Raw genomic sequence first — 19436 nt, 5'->3', positions numbered from 1 at the left:
CGTTTATCCTGACTTATGTGGAATAAGCATGCTCCCTGGTCCTGACAGGTAGGCAGCACAGGGTAACCTACCCATGTTTCCCAGTGGGGAAGGTCTTTTTTTTTCTCTTGTATCTGAGTAAGCCACAAGCAGGTCCACTGGATGCCTGATGCGACCATCTGCAGGAGGGTTGCTGGTCAGTGCAGCCGGGCTGTGTTTTCCAAATGTGTTTCACTTCTTCGTAACTTCTACATTTTGGTAGTATTTTTTCTTTTAGGAAGAATAAAGAAAATGAAATGGCAAGAAACTTACTGTAGTTCATTTTTGTAGAGGTGTTTTTCATGGGTGGGGGAAGTCTGATTAAATGGAAGAAAATTGCAACTATGGAAATATTGTACCATCCATGTTACAGATGTGAGCTGCAGAGACAGCACGTTGCTTTGTCAGCCCTTATTTGTTTAACCTGTTAAAGTGGGAAAGCACCTCTGAAGGGGGAAGCATCATCTTTTGCAGTGCTGTGGTTCGTATGTGTTGGTGTAATGCCAGTGCTGGAATGGATCTGCCGATAGTAGCACAGGCTTGGATAGCTTCTCAGATTGATAGTCTTTGATATCAATTTTTAAATATCTTCTCAGATCTTATCTTGTCTGATAAGCTTGGAGGTAACACAGCCTGTGTTTATCCATGTTTGTTTCTCCATCTATTTTTTTCCTTACTTAGTCCGAGTAAAAGAAAATCTGGCAGTTAAGCAACTGACTTAATAGTTAGGGTGCATTTGACAGCACTTCTATGTGTCCTTTGGTATTATACAAATGTATCTTTTCTTCTTCATCCTGCTGAGTGCTTAGCTCGTTATTACACAACATTATTCCAGTTATTAAGAATAAAATATAATCTCCATAGTTTAAAAACGTTTCAGTCTGAAAAAGCAACAATTTGACATTTCTCTGAAAATCTACTCAGTGAGGCTATTATCTGTAGCATTGTGCTATTTATTCGTACAATTGAGCCTCTATTCAGCACTTAATAAACTAATGTGTTGCAGGCAGTCCGGTTTGTGTCTGAGTGATTATGAAGTGTTTATGACAGCTCCTAAGCTGACACTCGCCGTAATGGTGTTACATTGACTTCTGAACACCTCGCAGGCTGCCTCCAGGAGTGTGTGGCTCTTTGCAGTCTGAGTGCTTTCACATTAACATCTCCTTGGAGTAAGATCTTTGACTACAGAAGTGTTACTTGCAAATGGAAGATACCATTAGGGCTGCTTCAAAGGGCTGGAATAATGTTTGGACTGCTGGGTGCTGAAGTAACGGCTGGGGTTTTGAAGTGCAGCGTCTCAATCTGTATTGCATAAGAAGCGGAAGGTGTCCATCCAAGCGACTTTTCTTTGATCTTTGTTTTTAAATGGGGGTGGGAAGGTTAAAAGTGCTCTTAAAATATGCCTCACTGAGTGGGGAGAAATCTGGGAATATACAAAAGTATGAGTAGAAGTTCCTATTTGATAATTGTGCCGTGTACTTTCTTGTTTTATTTGGACTTTGTTTTTCCCTCGCTCCCAGTTTCATGTTTCAAATACAGTTGGAACTGATTGTTGCCTAATGTGGTTTCCAAGTATCTGTTCTAGATGTTCCTGCTCAGCAAGACTCATGTTGGCTGCTTTTGTGGCAGATAATTTTTTTTTCATTGTATGCTGGAAGTTTCAGAAGTAGAAAATCATCTTAGCATAATGGTTCATATTACAATTAAAAAACAAAACAAAAACCCGGCTATGAAGCTCGGGTTGAATAAAGTAGAAAATGCCAAAGGGAGCTCTGATAATAGTGGCAGCTGTATGTATAGTAGGCTGTGAGGAATTAAGAAATTTTCTGTTTTTACACTCATTAAGTGACTGCAAATCTGATGGTGTTTTTTTTCATTTATGTCATAACCTGCACTTGTGGGAGAAAAAGAAAAGCACATTGAGAGTGCTGCAGAGAGAGGTGCCGAAAGAGACCAAGCAGCATTTCATGGAGCTGTCCTTGGATGGGGTCAAAGCTGAGATGAAGGCTCATGTGTGCAGTTTGTACCCATGTCCTGCTTGGGCCCAATACTGTCTGTGCTATTCTTGTCTTTGTGCAGAAATGAAGCCATTAAAAAGAAACAAGAACTATCTCCCAAATTAGAATTTCACAGGGAGCCTGCAGTCTGATTGTGCTAAAGCTCCTTGAAATGTATGACAAATAAAATGAGAATATTGAGGACACTGTAACCATTACTAAGCTTTCAGTGCTTTTTAAATTGAATTTGTATCGTCATAATTTTAAATGATAGATGCAATTTGGTCACTTGAGTAGGCTTGTGTAACACTCTGCACATTGAAGTTCTCATAATTTATAGATAATCAGATGTTTTGAATGAGAAGGATGATTGCTTTATTTCCTAAACTGAAATAAGAGTTCTTTATTTTAGGTTCTTTCTCACTCTCTCAGCAAGGTGACCAGTAGGACTCTATCCCAGCAGGATTATGTCCAGAAGTATTTTGTGGTGGTTTCAGTCATTGCTTATTAACATGTTATATTGCTGTGTTAAAGGTATATATTTGGAATTTAAAACAGCAATAAAACAAACAAACAAGCTGATGCTGATCTTCCCTGTGCCTCATGACATTTTACTAATATACTATCGGTTTTCCACTGTTGCACAGTAGTTTAAGCATTGGGCTTCAAACTTTCCTTCTGTTTGGTGTACATTTGGCTATTTTCACCAAGTGAAAACCATTTTCTATGGTTGGAAACTGTTATTTATCCTTAGTGTGAACAAAACTTTCTTTGTTCTTATTTTTTTCTTAATGGGTGCAAACTGGTGTGCTCCAAACAATAAAGCTCTGTCATCAAAAAATTACACAGCGCTCCAGATTTCTGGTAGGTTGTGTTTTATGCAGTAGAACCACACGGAGGAGAGGGTTCATCTTGCTCTTCCAGTCTGTCCTGATTGGAAGTGAGCGATGAAGGCTTCACTGGGGGCTGTGTTTAGGATCGCCATGTTCTTTGCTTGCTGCCTCCCACGTAGGTCTGTGGCTTGTGGTCTGATACTGGGCTCTGCAGAAGCTGCAATGTGCTATTGGACCAGCTTGGAGCCGTCATCTTGGATCCACTCTTTCACAGAACAAGTACCTGATGCTGCTTTTATAGCATAATATTCAATTCTTGAAACCTGTTTGGAAATATTCTTGGCTTGTGGAATGGGAAAGAAAAACTTTTAAGAGCTTTGAAAGCTGCCACAGGGACTCGCTACTTAGCTGGATGAAATCCAAAATGGCAGCCGCAGCCTACTTTCTTCACAGGTGCTTTTTGAAGAATTTAAAGCTCTGTTTTCAGTTCGTGAAGGCTATTTATATTTTGTCTATGATTATGAGACTGTGTGGCTCAAGGGTCTGGTAATGAGGGATGTGGAGCCTTTTACCTTAGACTTGCCAGCCCACATCTTGCCCGAAGTGGCAGTGACAAAGCTGTTGGCCATTCAGCAGTGTTTGGCATATGTTAAAAGTAGTTATTTGTCGTGTTTTGATTCTTAGTGTTGTAAGTGTCCTGTTTGAGGGACAGGTTGGCTGTCATTGTCAGCTGTCTCAGGAGTGAGATAAGGCCTGAAGAGGCAGGAAGATCAGGACACAAAATCTCTCAGCCCTGAAGATGTTGCTTTCAGCCAAGAGTGATACACGTGGCCTCAACAATGGTAATCGTGTTCTATGTTTTATATAGAACAGAGGGTGTTTTATATAAATAGTGTTAGCATTAACTGCAGTTAATTCTGAATCGTCAGATTGCAAATAGCAGAAGCTTCTGCAGGCAATGTTTAAAAAAAATAATTAATTACATGTCAAAGAAAATCGTGAACTCTAAAGCCTTAGTGCATTTTCAGTGCCCAGCAAACTAAAGGGACAGCCAGGCACTTCACTGTTCATGGCATACAGTGAAGTCCAATGACTTCCATGATTTTCTGTTCCTGTAGAGCATTTAAGGACATAAGATTAAAAAATAAAAATGAAATCCTTGCAAAAATGGTTACTTTATGATAGGTTCTTAAGTAGTGATTTCTAAACTGATCTGTGTTGTGGTGTGATGTGCAGATTTCTTGTAATCTCTTTTGCTGCCTTTTAGTATGACGTTTTCTGGTTGGTCTGTTCATTTTTTTTCTTTCTATTGTTCCTGTCAGTAGAAAATAGTGAAATAGTTATCTTTCAAGTAACAAATATTAATTACTAAAAAGTAAGAATTATATCCACGAAAAGAGCTGGCTCAAATTTTGGTGTTACGTGTTGAGGTACAAAGAAACTTCATTTGTATTTATACATTTTCAGGCCTTTCTGTGAAAACCTCATCTTTAAGCTCTGCCAGGTCTTGGCATCCACAGGTTAAATAAACACACTTTCTGGAGTTCAGTACATTTAAGAGCAGAAACTTGGTTAAGCAGGTTTGGCCTTCTTAGAGTATCTTACTTTTGGGACTGTAACTGTATTTGAAGTAGATTGGAGTTAGAGCCAATGTGCTGGCGTGCTTAAAAAGGAGGTGACTGAATTGGGTTAGATTATTTTATATGAATCACTTCTTCCGTGCTTTTGTTATGCTAGTTCTTTTCCCTCTTGTTTTCATTCATAGCCATTGGTGTGCGTACACACGTGAAACAGCATTTTCATGATTTTTGGGGAAAAAACCTTTAATTGCCAATAATAATAGTTCCAAGGCCTTCTATTTTTCTTCTCCGTTTCCTCCTTTCTTCTTTGCTCCTGCTGCTGTGTTCTGATGAACAGAAAACCTGTTCTTTTTCATCTCTCTCTCATTTTCTACTTTGCTGTCCTCTACTTTTGTTTTTCCAAGTTGTCTTTTCTGGTTGCAGAGGTGCTTCCCTCACCCACATTTCAAACTCGTGATCTGTTAAAAACAATCAAGAAGCCTTTAGTGAGTTAATTTCTGATCCTTATTTTCTATATCAGACCTAGGATCTGTTCAGTAAGGTTCTCAGAGCAGAGCCCCTAGCTGTCCCGGAGGCAGAATTCAACTTGGTTTTGCAGAAGATGGAGTGCTACTGGGTTGTATGTTGTTCAGGTGCTGCTGCTGCTCACTGAGAGAGCAGACTGTGTGATGATACCAATATCAGCCTCGTAAAATAAGAGCTGAACAGATAGACTAAGGGATTAGTTCTCATATTGATTACAGTTTTAAAACTGTTTGGCCATCAGGAGTAATTCTAATCATATCATTGACACTAGTGTGGAACTGCTAGATGCATGCAAAATCTGACATGGCAAAGAAAGGTATTTCCCCAAGTATAGCTTGTTGGGCTATACTGTGGCTTACTGTGTTTAGCTGTTACAGAATGGTCAACCATCTCTGTATCAGTAGTGTTTTCAGAATATTCTTGGGGAAGATGTGCTTGAGTGGGGTGAGCTTCCTTCTACCCCCATTATCTAAAGCAATGCTGGTAAATAAAGACTTGGAGTTCAACTTGGCAGTGAGCTAAAGGCCTGAGGCACTGTGCTTTGGGTTTGTTGTCAAGCAGTAGCAATATTTTTTTTTGAATGTGTGAGCTGAAGTGCAGAAAGAAATGGGAACAACTATGGAATGACATTTCAAAAAGCTGACTTGGATTTATAGTTTAGTAATTCCTAAGAACCTTGTTTCAAATTGTGTTCTTTTCTGATACTCTAAGCTGCTTGCTTGGCAAAAGTATGCCAACATGTTTGCTGCGTTCTTAGCCTTCTTCTGTCTCTTTCAAGTTGTTGGTTGTTTGAAAATGAGCTTCATTATGTTTGCCATTTTCCTCAAGTTTGACGTTCTGCATTGGATCCATTACCAGGCAGTTATGAAAATGCATTCTGACTGACCACTTAGAGGAAGTCTGGAAATTTTTCTTAACTACCTCTGATTTAATCTTTTCAAGATTGCCATTAGTGACAAACTTAATTAGTTTGATCCCTCTACTACTATAAAACATAATTTTCACACCTGGTGAATATGGAAAAAGAATTATATATATATATATGTAAAATTCTCTGAACTTCTACTGCCAGTGTTTGCCCCTCTTCATCACTGGCTATTTAGTAGTGGGTTTTTTTTTAGAAGTACACACCATGCAGAACAAATGCTTGTGTTCCATACCTGTGTACCTCCTGAAGTTTTGTTAGTTGGAGCCATCAGGCAACTTGAAGTGTAGTTTCTTCTAAAATAGAGAGACATTAGCCACATGGTGCTAGGGTCTGGTTCACACACAAGACCCATGCTTCTAGGGGCAGGCCATCTTTGTTCCTACAGAGTGTTATTGAGGGATTCCAGGATATATTCATGTTTAGTGAAATTGTGGATGGCTCGTTAGGAAGACAATGTCTTTTCTGCCTACTTACCATATACTGTTAAATTCTGATTCAACTTGGTTGATTACAAATGGAAATTGCTCAGTAAGGGGGAAGAGACAATACAAACTTGCACCATCTCTGGCACACTTCTTGTTCCTCTGATCTGAGCCTTCCCATATCACCAAAGTTGCTGTTCATCTAAAGCAAGTCCAACAAATAAGATTTTTGTATCAAAAGTTGGCTAAGAAAGTTGGTTGAGTGTAATGTGCTAGTATGGCTTTTGTTGTGCTAGATTAGAGGTGTTTACTCTGATGTGTTACCAAAGAAACAAATCACAAAGCTGTGTTTTTCAAGGAAAATTGCACATTGGAAAGCCTGTTGGGTGTACATGTCGTTATCGTGCGCCTAAGAGATATCACTTGTTGGAGGGGAAAAAAGAAATTTCAGAATATTTCTGAACTAAACTTCTACCTCTGTGGTTTCTTCCCTTGAGGATCCTGTCTTTTTGCTGTATGTGTCCATTACATTCAGTGCTTATGCTCTAAAGAGTTTTTCCTGTTGAATGAAACAGCAGCCACCCTAATTAAGATGCAGATTTCAGTACTCAGTAGCTTAGTGGGAATCCACTTTATTTTCCTACACTATTGTTGCTTCCTAACCATCATTTGTGTTCTCATTGTTTGAGTGTTGAATGTTTCAGATGGAAAAGATGTCTGTATGGCAACTTGATTTTGAGAGAGCTGACTGTGGAAAAGAACAGGTTTTTTTGTGGAGAATGTATTATATGTATATATGTGTGTCTGTGTGTGTGTGCATGTGTATTTTTATATGTGCATATATATTTTTTACATTGTACATTCATATTCCCTATGTTTTGCAGATCAGTGGTGAAGCTCAGGAACTCTTTTCTGTCCGCCATGGTCCAGTTCGAGCTGCACGGATCTTACCAGCTCCACAAATCAGTAAGTTTATTTCTAAATGGCTCATTAAACATAACTTTTTTTAATTATGTTATCTAATTTTTGTTTGAGCAGGAGAATATACAGGACGCTTTTATATAAAGTCATGCTTTATAAGGAGCACAATGTTGTTTCTAGGCAAGAGTTAAACTTTATGGGCTGAAGTTGTTTAAAGTAAAATAATTCACAAGCTTTTTGTGTCTTTTGAGTTGTTTGTAGGAGCACTACATAATTTCAGTTGAGCTATGATTATTTGCTGACGTTTGTCATTAAGTGATGGATGTCCATCCCTCTTCCTTCTCAAAGGAGGAAAAAAGAGGAGTTGATGGGATTGAAGTAATCAAAGTACCTACAAGCTCTTTTTTTTTCCTGATAGCAAAATAGTGCTTTTTGATTTTCAGTCTAGTAAGTTACACTTTCTTGCTCTTTTTCTCTCTCTAAATGGCATATATTTAGCATTTGACAATGATATTTGTTACATTAGAAAACTATTCAAATTAGCTCATATTAAATTAAATTAAACCTTTTAAAAACATGTTTTGGTCTCTTTTTACATGGCTTGGTTTAAATAAATCTTTGATTGAAAGTACATGAATGTATCATTGACCAGTATTTGGAATCAGATAAAAGTAAAGCTGTAATAAGAGGCCTTAGATAACTAACATGAGCTTTAATGATTCAAAATAAAAAGAATTTGTAAAGGAGAAGCTGATTACCATCAGTAGGCTGAAGCGCTATTTTACTGTAAAGCTGTAAAAAGGGAATTATTGAAAGTGGGGCTCTCTGGGTGGATGGATTTGGCACATTCCTAGAAACAGATCTTAGTTTGTGATAAGGAACTCATTCCCAGGTGTGAAAGGAAAGCTTATGGTTTTAATGTGGTGGCTTTACAGTAGCAGAACTTAATAGTTTGTCAACTATTCTGTTAAAATGCTGTAGTCTTTTGATGTTAGATTCTCTGCTGCATCATGTGTTTCATAGCATAATGAAGCGTTGTTTCAGAAGAGTTATTTCATGCAGGCTTATTGCAAAGGAGACTGCCAATCTGATGTAACAGGTTACAGGCGCTCCCAGTGGCTGCAGCATGGGCAGTGCCTGGAGCTGGCCTTGCATACTGCCAACTCGGGTCAAGCAGTGCTGGGTGAGGCTCAGTGCCATGGTTGGCAGCTCGGTGGCTCCTGGGACTGCTGTGGCCTGGCTGCAGCCCTGCAGTGCTTTGTCTGAGCTAACAAAGCAGGAGGCCTGACCCTGCCCTGCATTGCAGCACTGGTGTAACTGTGGTGTGGCTGGGCTGCAGCCTGGAGAGGATGTCCACAAAGAACTGAGAGTTTGCTGTAAATAACACTGGAAAATGTAGGCACTTACTCTTCTCTGTGGACCTGCTATCTATCACCCACGAAATTTGGGGTCAGGAATTGCGAGAGAATTTCTGTTTCTGATTCCCCTGAGGTTCACCTTTGAGGTAACTAAAGCATAAGTAATTGGATGTAGCAGTTGCTATGTTCCGCCTTTCCCATGATTCTACAGTAATACTGTGTTCTAGCTGATGGTCTCCAACCTCTTTCTTCCATCACACTGGGCACAGGTTGCCTGATCGTGAGGCAGCAGGGACATGATGGCTGGGAGAAAGGAAAGGGCTTTTGTCGTTTGTGCAAATGAGAAACATTTTTGATCAATGATTCAAAATATACAAGAATCCCACTGACACTGGAAAAACTTTAAATCTCTTGTTAAAGTGAGATAAGAGCTATTAAATATTTTATTATGTTGTATTTGATCCTTGTAAACTCCTTGTTTTTAGTGTGAATGAGATGCTTGCACTATCACAGAAAAAGAACAGCGTGCAGACAGTCTGTAGGGGGCATGCTGCAGGGTAGTGCTGGGCAGAAGGGTTCATCAGAGATGGTATGTTCCAGAATTAGGTTTGTCTGTTGCTGTCCACAGTGAGGATCAGAGGATGGACATCATTAATAATAAAAATGGCAACCAGTACGGTGTGAATTCGACCATTAGCCATGCTAATCTGGTTATTTGTAGTCTTTGTTCAACATCTTTTTTAATTTCTCACCTCTTTCTTTGGTTGTTGTCGTTCTCATCTTTCTGGGGTAACTGATTTCATGAATAGGAATTGTAGGATTGAAATGATACTGAGTTTGTATGTTGGTGAGGTTTCTGACTTGAGTATTCCTAGATTTGCCTAGATGTTTGTTTTTTATTAGCATTTTTGTCATAACTTACAACATAAAGCAAATGTCATTTTTATATGAGTTGATGGTTTGGTCAAGTTGGCCAATAAGAAAAAAATAGAACTAAGAAAGGAAAGAAAAAATAAATCAGAGGTATTGTCTGAAACAACTGTGGCCAAGGGGAACCTTATGGACAAAGAGTTGTAAGACTAGAATTAGCTTGAAAAACTACAGTTAGTTTGGATACAGACTAGCTTTGCAGTTCAAAATCTAAAGCAGGTAGAAGTTCACATTCTGCAGAAGGTTGATCTCTGCAGTGTACTGCTTACGTATTTGAGTTTGTTAAATTAAAATTGGAACCTCAAAAGCTGACTCAACTTTACGTGCAGGTAGACTTGAAAGAACTATAATAGTAAGGTTGCTTTCTAAGGGAATGCAGATGTGAGTCTTATACATGTTCAGCCACTTGGGTGGCTTGGTGGTTTTGAGTCCTAGAAGGCCAAAATAATTGCATAGGACGTATAGTGGAGGAACTACTCCTACGAGTTGAACAAGCAGTAGCAATTTGTAGCTGGGTTTATGTTGGTGTAATTGGGTCATGCAGGTGTGCGTTCAAGTTTGGCTGTTTTCTAACTGTTACCTATATTGTTATGGTGTAATGAATGTTAATGTTGGTGGATTACAGAAATTACAGAACAGACTTCTGAAGCAGAGGAAGTAATCCTTTTTATAGATGCCTTTGGGAAGAATTGCAGAGCGCAGCATTTTGAAATACTGATTTCTCTGGAGCTGTGTGGACTGACCCACATACTCCCATTTCAGTTCTGGTCACATCGCATCAATGCTTTAGGCCAGCAGACCTGGAACCTTCACCACGTTATACTGCTCTGTCTTTTAATTTTTTCAAATAAGACTTGATCAAATGAAATACTCCCAGCTGTCTTCAATTAATGTATGACTCCAGAAACTTTGATCTCTAACAAATGTTTCACAGTCGTCTTTTATTTTTTCGTGCAGAATGGACTTAGCTGTCCAAGAATAAAGCTGTTGTGTTTTGCAGAAGAAAAAAACAGATTGTTATCAACATGTGCAGCTCTGCCTCTTTGACCAAAATCTTTGATGTTGATGCTGAATTTTGAACCACTGTAGTTTATTAGGCAACGGGTGCTGACATTCAGCTGGAGGGGCAGGGGGCTGTAGGGTGGGAATGTCAGGGGGATGTAGGAAGCAGGTCTGCTGCTGCAGATATTGGGGAGATGTGTTGATGCTTGAAGTAGAGGGAGATACAGTGATGTAGTCTGGAACAGAGGTCCTAAAGGAGCACCTGAAGGGCTGGGACTAGGACAGTAGTCACGGCCCCTTTTCCTTCTGCTGAATGGAAGGAGCAAAATCGGGAGTGAAAGCCGTAGTGGGTGCCAACTGTGGCTTTCTGCATTCCCAGGTACTGCTGATGTGAGGCAGGACTGCAAATGCAACCCAATTTTCAAGTAACGGAACTAAAAGGGGTCTGATTGATCAGGAGATGCTCTGTGTTGTTGAATTGTCTCAATCACTGGAATCTCATACCAGAAAAATATACTCCATCATGCATGCTATTGCTAAATAGGTCAGAATTTGACTGGTAAGTAGGGAGTTTCTTGCTCAAGGGAATGAGGGTGCTTTTCACGGTTTTTAATTGGCTTTAGAGCTCCTGTGAAAATCAAGGGGGTTTCTTTTTACGTTCTCCACAGGTATCCTGTTGTTATTATTGGCATTACTGAGGGGCCGGGCGGGCCCAGGGGATGGCTGCTCGCGCTCCCATCACAAGTACAGCACATAAGCTGCTTCGAGCTTATGTGTGGATAAACTTTTGACTTTGTAAAGTTCTAAATGTTGATCTGGATGAAATGACATCTAGCTGCAGATCTCGTTTGTTTTCAGCTTCAAGTACAGCGACTGAACTGAAATTTTCTTTCTTCTAAATAAAGCACAGAGATGATTTATGTAAATGGAGCTGTAGATACGGCGGTGCCTGTTTAGCAGGAAAAAAACAGTTTTCATTACTTTAATTGTGTGATTTGTCAGGATTTCCAGCTTTTTTATAAATGCTGTAGTGTTATATGACAGAATTAAAAGGATTTAGAATAAAAGGAGTTTAAGAAAAAGACTTTGCAACAGGATTTCAATACTTTTTGTATTGGAGGGATTTAGCTAGCTGCTTTTCATTTCAATCATCCTGCTGCATTGGGTTAAACACTGTGTGGAGCAGGTGTGTACAGCGTCAGTGCATTGCACATGCAAATAAACACAATTTTACAAATAAAAATTAATCCGCCACAACTTGGAAGATTAAATCCCAGCCCTGAACTGGATGGGTTTGCTGACTCCATTAAGCGCCGCAGAGAGCAGCACATGGTGCTTTTTGCAATCTCATGAACAGAACCGCTATTAACCTGATTTAATGCCCCGCAGAGTCCTCAAAATAATGATCCTTTCCTGGAGTATTAATATTTACATTCCGAAAGTATATAGTTAAGGTAGAAAATGCATTTTTAAAAAATGAGGACTTTGGTCATTACAGACTGAAAGTTCCAGCACCTGTTGTGCAAATTTTGCAAAGCTGTTCTATGGGTACTAAAACTGCATTACTGTTTTTGTGCTGTTGCTTCTCTGTGATCTCCGCCACCTTTCTTACCCTTCATCCCTCTTCCTTGTTGTTTAACTCAGAACCAGATCATTAATACGAATTTGCCTGTCTAATGTATTCTAGTTTAAAAAAAAAAAAAAGTAAAGAAAAAGGAAAGTGTAGTTAAATGCTTCAGGTAAACTCCTGGGTCCACTTAAATCAGTGCTGGCGCTCCCAGTAGTCAGCATTTCCCCCTGGAGGCTGGAGAGCAGCGGGGTGAGCAGAAACAAGCGGAGCTGGGCTGGTAATGGTATCGCAGTAAACAAATTGGCTGCCAGATTCTTAAGACAACTGTATGTTTCATTTATCAATTCACAGGTCAGTACATGCAGTACAGGTATGACTCATGAAAGACCTTGAAATAATAGGAATAAAAGGAAAATACGTTTGGCTGTTTTGGATTGCTTGTAAAGCTATTGTTGGTGGTGAAATTATTGATGTGACCCATTTAACTTTGTAAATACCCCAATGTGTAGGAGGGAAGCCTTCTCCTTGTGTAGATGAGAGTTCTGGACAGTTACAAATTAATTGCACGTACCTGAGTTATTAATAATTAACAGAGACTGTTATGTGAAAATGTATATTGTTAATTGTTGTGCCTTTCTGAATAATTGATTTGGTGCAGCTACTCCAGTATCTGGGAGTTAGTTTGGAACACCAATGTTCTTTGTAGATCAAAAGGTTTGGTGTATAATGAAGACAAAAAAAAGTCCACACCTACAGGTAGAGATACAGACAGATAATTTAAAAGGCTGAAAGAAATTGGAAGAATTTCATTGGTGATGATGATGTTCTATTTCTGTTTTTCAAGTTGGATGGAAACACAGCCTGGAATTTAGTGAAACTTTGTTACAAAGATATGTTTTGTACTCTGTGTTATTTGTTTCCTTATGAGTGAGGCAAAGTTTTTAAAACTGTTTAAGTCCCCTTGTAAGAATAGCAGCGTATTTAACAGTATGACGGCTCTGGAGTCACAGTGTAAGTGCAGCTGGGCAGCAGCTGCCCACCTCTGGGGCCGAACGTGCAGGCAGAGCTGTGCCAGCTGTACCTGTGAACTCTGCTCCTGGTACCTTACGTTGGGTGTGCTGTCACCTAGAGCAGCAGGCATAGCCTGGCTGTTGCCAGCAGCCACAGGTTGCCTGCTCAGAAGCTGAAGTCGCTTGGTGCTATGTCTGTTTTGAATTCAGTCCTGTATTTTCTCAGACGTGTGGCGTGGGGTGTCAGCATGGCCGTGCTTTGGGCAGACACCAGCAGCCTGCCTTGTAACACAGAAACATGAGGGTGTCTGCTCTTCCACTGCATGCTTATGGTTAACTCTCCTATATTCCACTTACACCTCAGCAGAGTAGACGGGAAACCAGTGTGGGAAACCCACGCAGAGCTGGTGACAGTCTCCTTTCAGACAACTTCTGTTAAACAATGAATAGTTAGCAGATGTTACTTGTCATTTCATACAGCTGCAGAATTCTTTACCCCAACTGGAAGAAATAGAAAATAACTCCGAAATCCTGGTCATGTTGTGCTACTCGTTTTTTACTCATTACTGTCGTCTTCAAGAACAGCTCTCCCACTGTTCATTGCTCTGCCTGTTATTTGTATTCCTATCCCTAGTCTTGCACAGGCTGTTGAGTTTTGCATTATACATTAAATATTCTCCAGTATATTGCCTTGCAGCCCCTGTGCACAGGTACTTGGAAAGGTGGCACAAATGATGAATAGTAACTTGCTTTTTCTTTTTTGCTTTCTCTTTCATTAGGTGCTCAGAAATGTGACAGTTTTTCGGAGAAGCGGCCTCTCCTTGGTGTGTGCAAAAGCATTGGATCTTCAGGGTAAGGATATTTTTTGTGAATAAGTTTGTATATAGATTGCAATGTCATCTGAAAGTATAGGAGAAAACAATTACATCTTGTAGCTCTGTTCTGTTTTTGCTCACGGAATAGCACTGCAAATTGCTTTTTAAGTTTTTTTTTCAGCACATCAACACACATTTGTATATGACTTTGGCTGTATAAAAAGAGTTAAAAAAAAAAAAAAAAAGAAAATTATTGATATAAAATAGACAAAAAGCTATTTAATTTTGTTCCCAAGTAGTCACAAGTTTGTGATCAGCCTTTTCTGATAATAACCCTAAAGAATTATTATTCAGAAGTGTCTGAAGCAACCTTTGCATCTTAAAAAGCAAATGAAAGATGCTTTCAAGCAGTGATTGTATTCTGGATGAATTACATGCACCAACCAATCTCAGTGTTACAGTCATTCACTGCTTGTTATCAAAATACGTGTTAAATCTACTTTCAGTTAATGAATTAACAGTGTTGTTGTACGCACTCTGGACAGTATTGTTGCATCACTCATCATACAGAAGAGCCTTAAGATAGTTCGTGTCTCTGTCAGATACATTGTTCAGACAATGCTAAGGATTTACACCTATGCCTACTGGAAAATATTTGCTTTCCAAGGGCAATCCTCTACACTGATGCAAAGGCTAAACAGTTGAAGTAAATCTTCTTACAACAGTAAGACTAATTCTGCGCCACACTTCTTTTCAATTAAGAATTTAATCACTCTGGGTGTGAAGGATGACAGTCAGGTCTCTGTACATTTCCTAGGGATGCTTCCCTGTGTCTTCTCACTCAGCTGGGCTAGAATTGGATGTGGCTATGGCAATGAGTCAATGTCTCTGCAAAGTGTACTTTCAAAAAACAAACAAACAAAAAACCATTTCAATAAGCACAGCCCCTGTCCTGGTGTGGAGTGTCCTACCCTGGGCACCAGGTTGCCATTTTTTTAGATGAGGAAAACACAAAATGCCTGTGCTACTTCCAGAGTCTTCTGGCTCGTTTCCATTCAGGTTTCACCTGGGATACTGTCATTACTGTCTTAAATTGTCTTTCCTGTGGCAGTCATTTATACAGAATCTGTTTTCTGTAGCTCTTCTAGGAAGTGTTTTGAAATTGTTATTTTTTATGGATGAATGTTGAAGAATAAATGTGTTCAACACCTGACTTACTTTATAATCTCACAAGATTTTATCATTCATTGCAATTTAGCAATTTCTGTATGTTACCATCTTGAGAAACCCCGTGTTTTGAAGAGCAATTGAATATATGTATATGCAGTACTACGTGACAGATGAGCAATCATACTTAAATGAATTGACATCTTTTGTGATTTTAGAGAATCACGTGCATCTATTAAAAGGCATTAAATGTTATGAGAAATTTAAAGATCTGAATCTATTAAAATTACATGAGGAAGCTTCAAGTGTTTAAGATGTTAAACCTTCAGAGTAATATGAATTTAATAGGACAGAGTGCAGTGGATCTAGATATAAACTATCTTTTCATAATGGCGTTTAATAGTATTTTATCTTATAGGGCTGTATCAATGAGATACTGACACGTTTGAGTTAGGAGCTGGGATTTCCTGGTTCTGACCACTACTCTGCATTAGTGGTTACCGTCAGGAAATTCTTCTCTTTTCCTTTAGCTGTAAAGTAGCTTAACTATAATGAGGAAAATAGGATAAAAAGGTATTTTTTAATGCAGAACATTAATCAGTCTGCAATGCAAATAATTTTCAAGTTGTAATTGATTAATAGCTTCAAAAGCATCACCAGTGTTAAATAACTTAACTACTTTCTCTTTGTACCATGTACTTTGTTGGAAAGAAACGTAATGAATAATGTTATTCCAGATACAATGCTAGGACTTCTTTCCTTTGTTATGAAATAGAGGTGGGTATACAAATATTATGCAAAACAATCTGCCTAAAATCAGCAAACTTATTTTTCAATCTTGACTTTTTTTTTTACTGTCACAGCACAAGATCTCTTTGGTAACTTATTAGATTTCTGACCTGCTACATTTCAGAATCTAACAGACCTTAGCAGACCTCTCTGCTCTTACAGTGAAGTGGTAATTTGTTAACGTCCCCCACAGAGCCTTGTGCTGTGTAGGGAAGGACTTTAGAAATTATTTGAGGATGAAAGAGGAAAAAAGAGAGAGTAAGAACACTTATACCCAGTTGGTGAAATGTGTCTTTGCTGTAATAAATGTATATGAACTGAAGTGGTAAAGCTACTTTTGTGCTAAACTGAAGAATAACTGCTACACTGAAATGAATTTCTGGCACCTGCTTTTTGTAGGAGTGCTGTAGTTGTGCCGCTAATCTCAGTCTTTGTATTCCTGACAGCAAGTATCCTATCAAGGAAGTAAAATTTTGTGTTTTCTGTACTTTTTACCTTGCATCTAAATTTCTGACTAGCTTTCAGTATATACATATTTTTGTATTTTAAAAGTCAGATTTTCCATCTAGTAAAATGACTGAAATGTCTAGCATGATTTCACTATATAATCTTTTTGAAATAAATTTTCTCAGCCCCCCAGAAGGATGCAGCCTTGACACATAAATGAGAAACAGATTGTGTTTTTTGGCCAGTGCTGTATGCTGGTTTAGATGTTGGTTCAGTCAACTTCGGTCTTAGATTACAAGATTTGCAAATTAAAGGAAAACCAAAAAGGAAAGAACATCTGCATAAATTTTGTCTGTGTGGAATTTTGTCCAGCCATGCTTGTTTTGTTCTTGCTGATAGGATCAAGGCCAGTCAAGGCCTAACCAGCAGATCTGTAGTCTTCCTAACCTTATGCTTATGGAGAGTGGAAGACTTCATTCAGTAACCTGATTGAAATCAGCCAGCTCGTAAAACATGTGCTAGGTTTTTAGTTTATATTTTTAGAAAGACATATTAATTTAATGGCTTCAAGTGAGAGAAAATTTTGAATGACATGAAGAATTGGATGGAGGTCATTTAAGGGCATGAGAAGTAAGAGATAATCTTTTCTAATCATGAGAGGGGAAAGGAAATAAGAGCAAGTTAAAGAAGGAGGAGTAGGTCTGAGCAAACAAAGGGTATAACTTTGGGTAACCAGCATTTTTTTGCCCTGCTGATCAATTTACAAGGTAAATCAATTGGCAGCAGGTTTTCAGGAAGCATACTTTATTAATGTGGCTACTGTAGATTAAAACCTCCTAACCTTAACACACATTTACCTCAGGAACCTTTTTATGGGAGTGTTAAAGTTTAGGAAGAAGACAACTTTACACGAGTAAGACTAGAAACAGTGCAGTTAAAGCATTAATGTTTTCTCAACTTCATGCTTTAAAATCACAGCCCTGTTCCTTTTCTGGAGCACTAACCCATTAATGCTGAAATCCAGCATCCAGTTTGAAGTGTCTGTGGCTTTCAGTGTTTAAAATTCGCTAGCTGCGAAATGATTTGTCAGAGACAAAGAGTGAAGCTTTCTGGAGGGATCACCCAAGAGTAGGAAATGGGCTATGATGAATGCAGTTCTTGTTCCCAGTTCTCACATTCCTCAGAATAGCTCTCCCTGGAATATTTTTACCAGAATACCATTGCAAATGCAGTGGTTGTGCTGAGAGCTCGCCAGGTTATGCCATGCCTGAATCATGCCATTGAATGTGTGAAGGGTGTATTCCCTCACAATCAAGACATTGCACACAATTGGATTGGGCAGATGGTTGTGGTTTACAGTTGTATTGGACCCCATAACAAATAATCATGAAGTCTGTGAAATATTTTTGGTCTTCTGTTGAGAACTTTGTGAAATGTTTTGTTTGAACACCGTCAAGGATGTATAGGCTTACGTTTCTAGAGAGCAGCCTTTATTAACTGTTATTTTCAGGCCTTTGAAGGATATTTGCCTCTTAGTGTCTTTTAGTGTATCTCCCTTCAAAATAAAGCAAAATGACTGGAAGATGTAGGTTTGCATTGCTTTCTAATCAAGTCTCAGCTTGGTTAGAACAGTCCAAACAACACAGATTTTTGTTTTGTGATAACTTCCTAATTTTTCAAATTTGTTATCTTGTTGAAACGACAACAAAAATTCTTCCTTGATCACTGTTATTGTAGGGGTTGCTTTTTCTGGAGGTTGGGATCTGGTTCTAAAGGGCATAGTAGAACCTTTTAGGTTGGCTGAAGCCCCCGGTTTCTGTTACTTTGAGGGAGTGAGTCCCAGAGGCTCTTGTACTCATGGAAAGCTATAAAGCATCATTAAATGCAAAGTGTGCTATCCCACCAACTGCCTTGCAAAAATTTCCTTCCGTTCGAAGGATGGAGGCCATTATCTCTGGTTAGGAGAATAGGTTAGTAGGAGAAATCAGCTTAGTTTTAACAGTTTGTGTGGTAGCTTTCAGCATCCTGAGAGACACAAGCTCTGCGTAAAGCAGTTTAAATTCCTTCTGGTGATGCTGGATTTGATCGCTGTGTTATGTGATAAAGATAGCAATGTTCTTTACTTTAAAAAGAGCTCTTCGTGTCCCAGAGATTTTTCTTGTAACTTGTTTCTATAATTATATCAAAGTGCTTCAAGCATTTCTGTAATGTTTAACTAGTGGTTACTGGGATTTCTGCAAATTTTCACACAAACTGAAATGCTTTAATGGTATAAGGTAATGCTGCTGTCTGTAAGCGCCGAGGGCCAGCAAGATCTGGTATTCTTCTGATATAGTGAGAGTTTGTCTGAACTGTAGAAAGAAATAACCTTTGAACTACAATAAACTGCTAATCTTGGATCAAAACTGGAAGGAAGAAAATGAGTATTTGGGGTCAAGCTTTGACCAGTTGGTGAGAACTGGGGGTAGTGGTGACCTTTTAAAGCTTTGATTTATTAAGCTGTAAAAAGATAAACCTTTCCTAAGTGATCTCTGGGATAGTGCGGAGGTTCGGCGGAGCAGATTTCCGAGCTGAGGCACAGTTTCATTTTACGGCTGCTCCAACCCCCCGTGCGTGTAATGATACGGGAGGAGATGGAGGGAAGGAAGTAGCCTTCTGCTAAATGCACGGCCAGATAAAACCAGCTGGAGCACATACCTTCCCCGAGTAACTTGTCAAAAGAAGCACTACAGGGAACAGATAATGCACAGCACCATTACAGGAGAGCTGCTGCTTCCAGGGCCACTTTAAATTCCACTTTAAATTATTAAATACTGTAAACGCTATAAAGTTAATTAGAAGAGGAACAAACTCTACAAAGATAAATGTGTTTTCAATATGTTTCTCAGGGAGGGTACAGTAGAAACCAGTGAATGAGAGGAAATTTATTTCTGGCAGCACTCTAGACATGGAACTGTGGTTGAACTTTTTACCCTAATTACGTCCCCGCTAATGCCTGCAGCGGTCTGGAATCAAAGCGGCCCTTCAGGCCCTGGAAAGTCTCTGATGTGGCGAGCGTTTGTTGTGTGATGAGGGTTACTTAAGAAAAAATGGAATATTGTGACAGGATTTTTCAAAATTTCTC

General features: G+C 39.0%; 1 protein-coding gene across 21 annotated transcripts in view; it reads left to right on the top strand.

The window, feature by feature from the left end:
• BCAS3 (BCAS3, microtubule associated cell migration factor) overlaps positions 1-19436 on the top strand; it is a 302111-nt gene that overhangs the window by 8457 nt on the left and 274218 nt on the right. For all 21 annotated transcript variants that reach the window (XM_040650521.2, XM_004946730.5, XM_004946729.5 and 18 more), the window contains exons 6-7: positions 7188-7269; positions 13874-13946. In XM_040650521.2, coding sequence (XP_040506455.1) covers positions 7188-7269; positions 13874-13946 — 155 coding nt within the window. The remainder of the gene's footprint in view (positions 1-7187; positions 7270-13873; positions 13947-19436) is intronic.

The sequence above is a fragment of the Gallus gallus genome, chromosome 19, assembly GCF_016699485.2.
Source record: "Gallus gallus isolate bGalGal1 chromosome 19, bGalGal1.mat.broiler.GRCg7b, whole genome shotgun sequence".
Lineage (NCBI taxonomy): Eukaryota > Metazoa > Chordata > Aves > Galliformes > Phasianidae > Gallus > Gallus gallus.
Note: the sequence above shows the minus strand (reverse complement) of the source record. Positions and strands in the feature narration are given on the sequence as shown.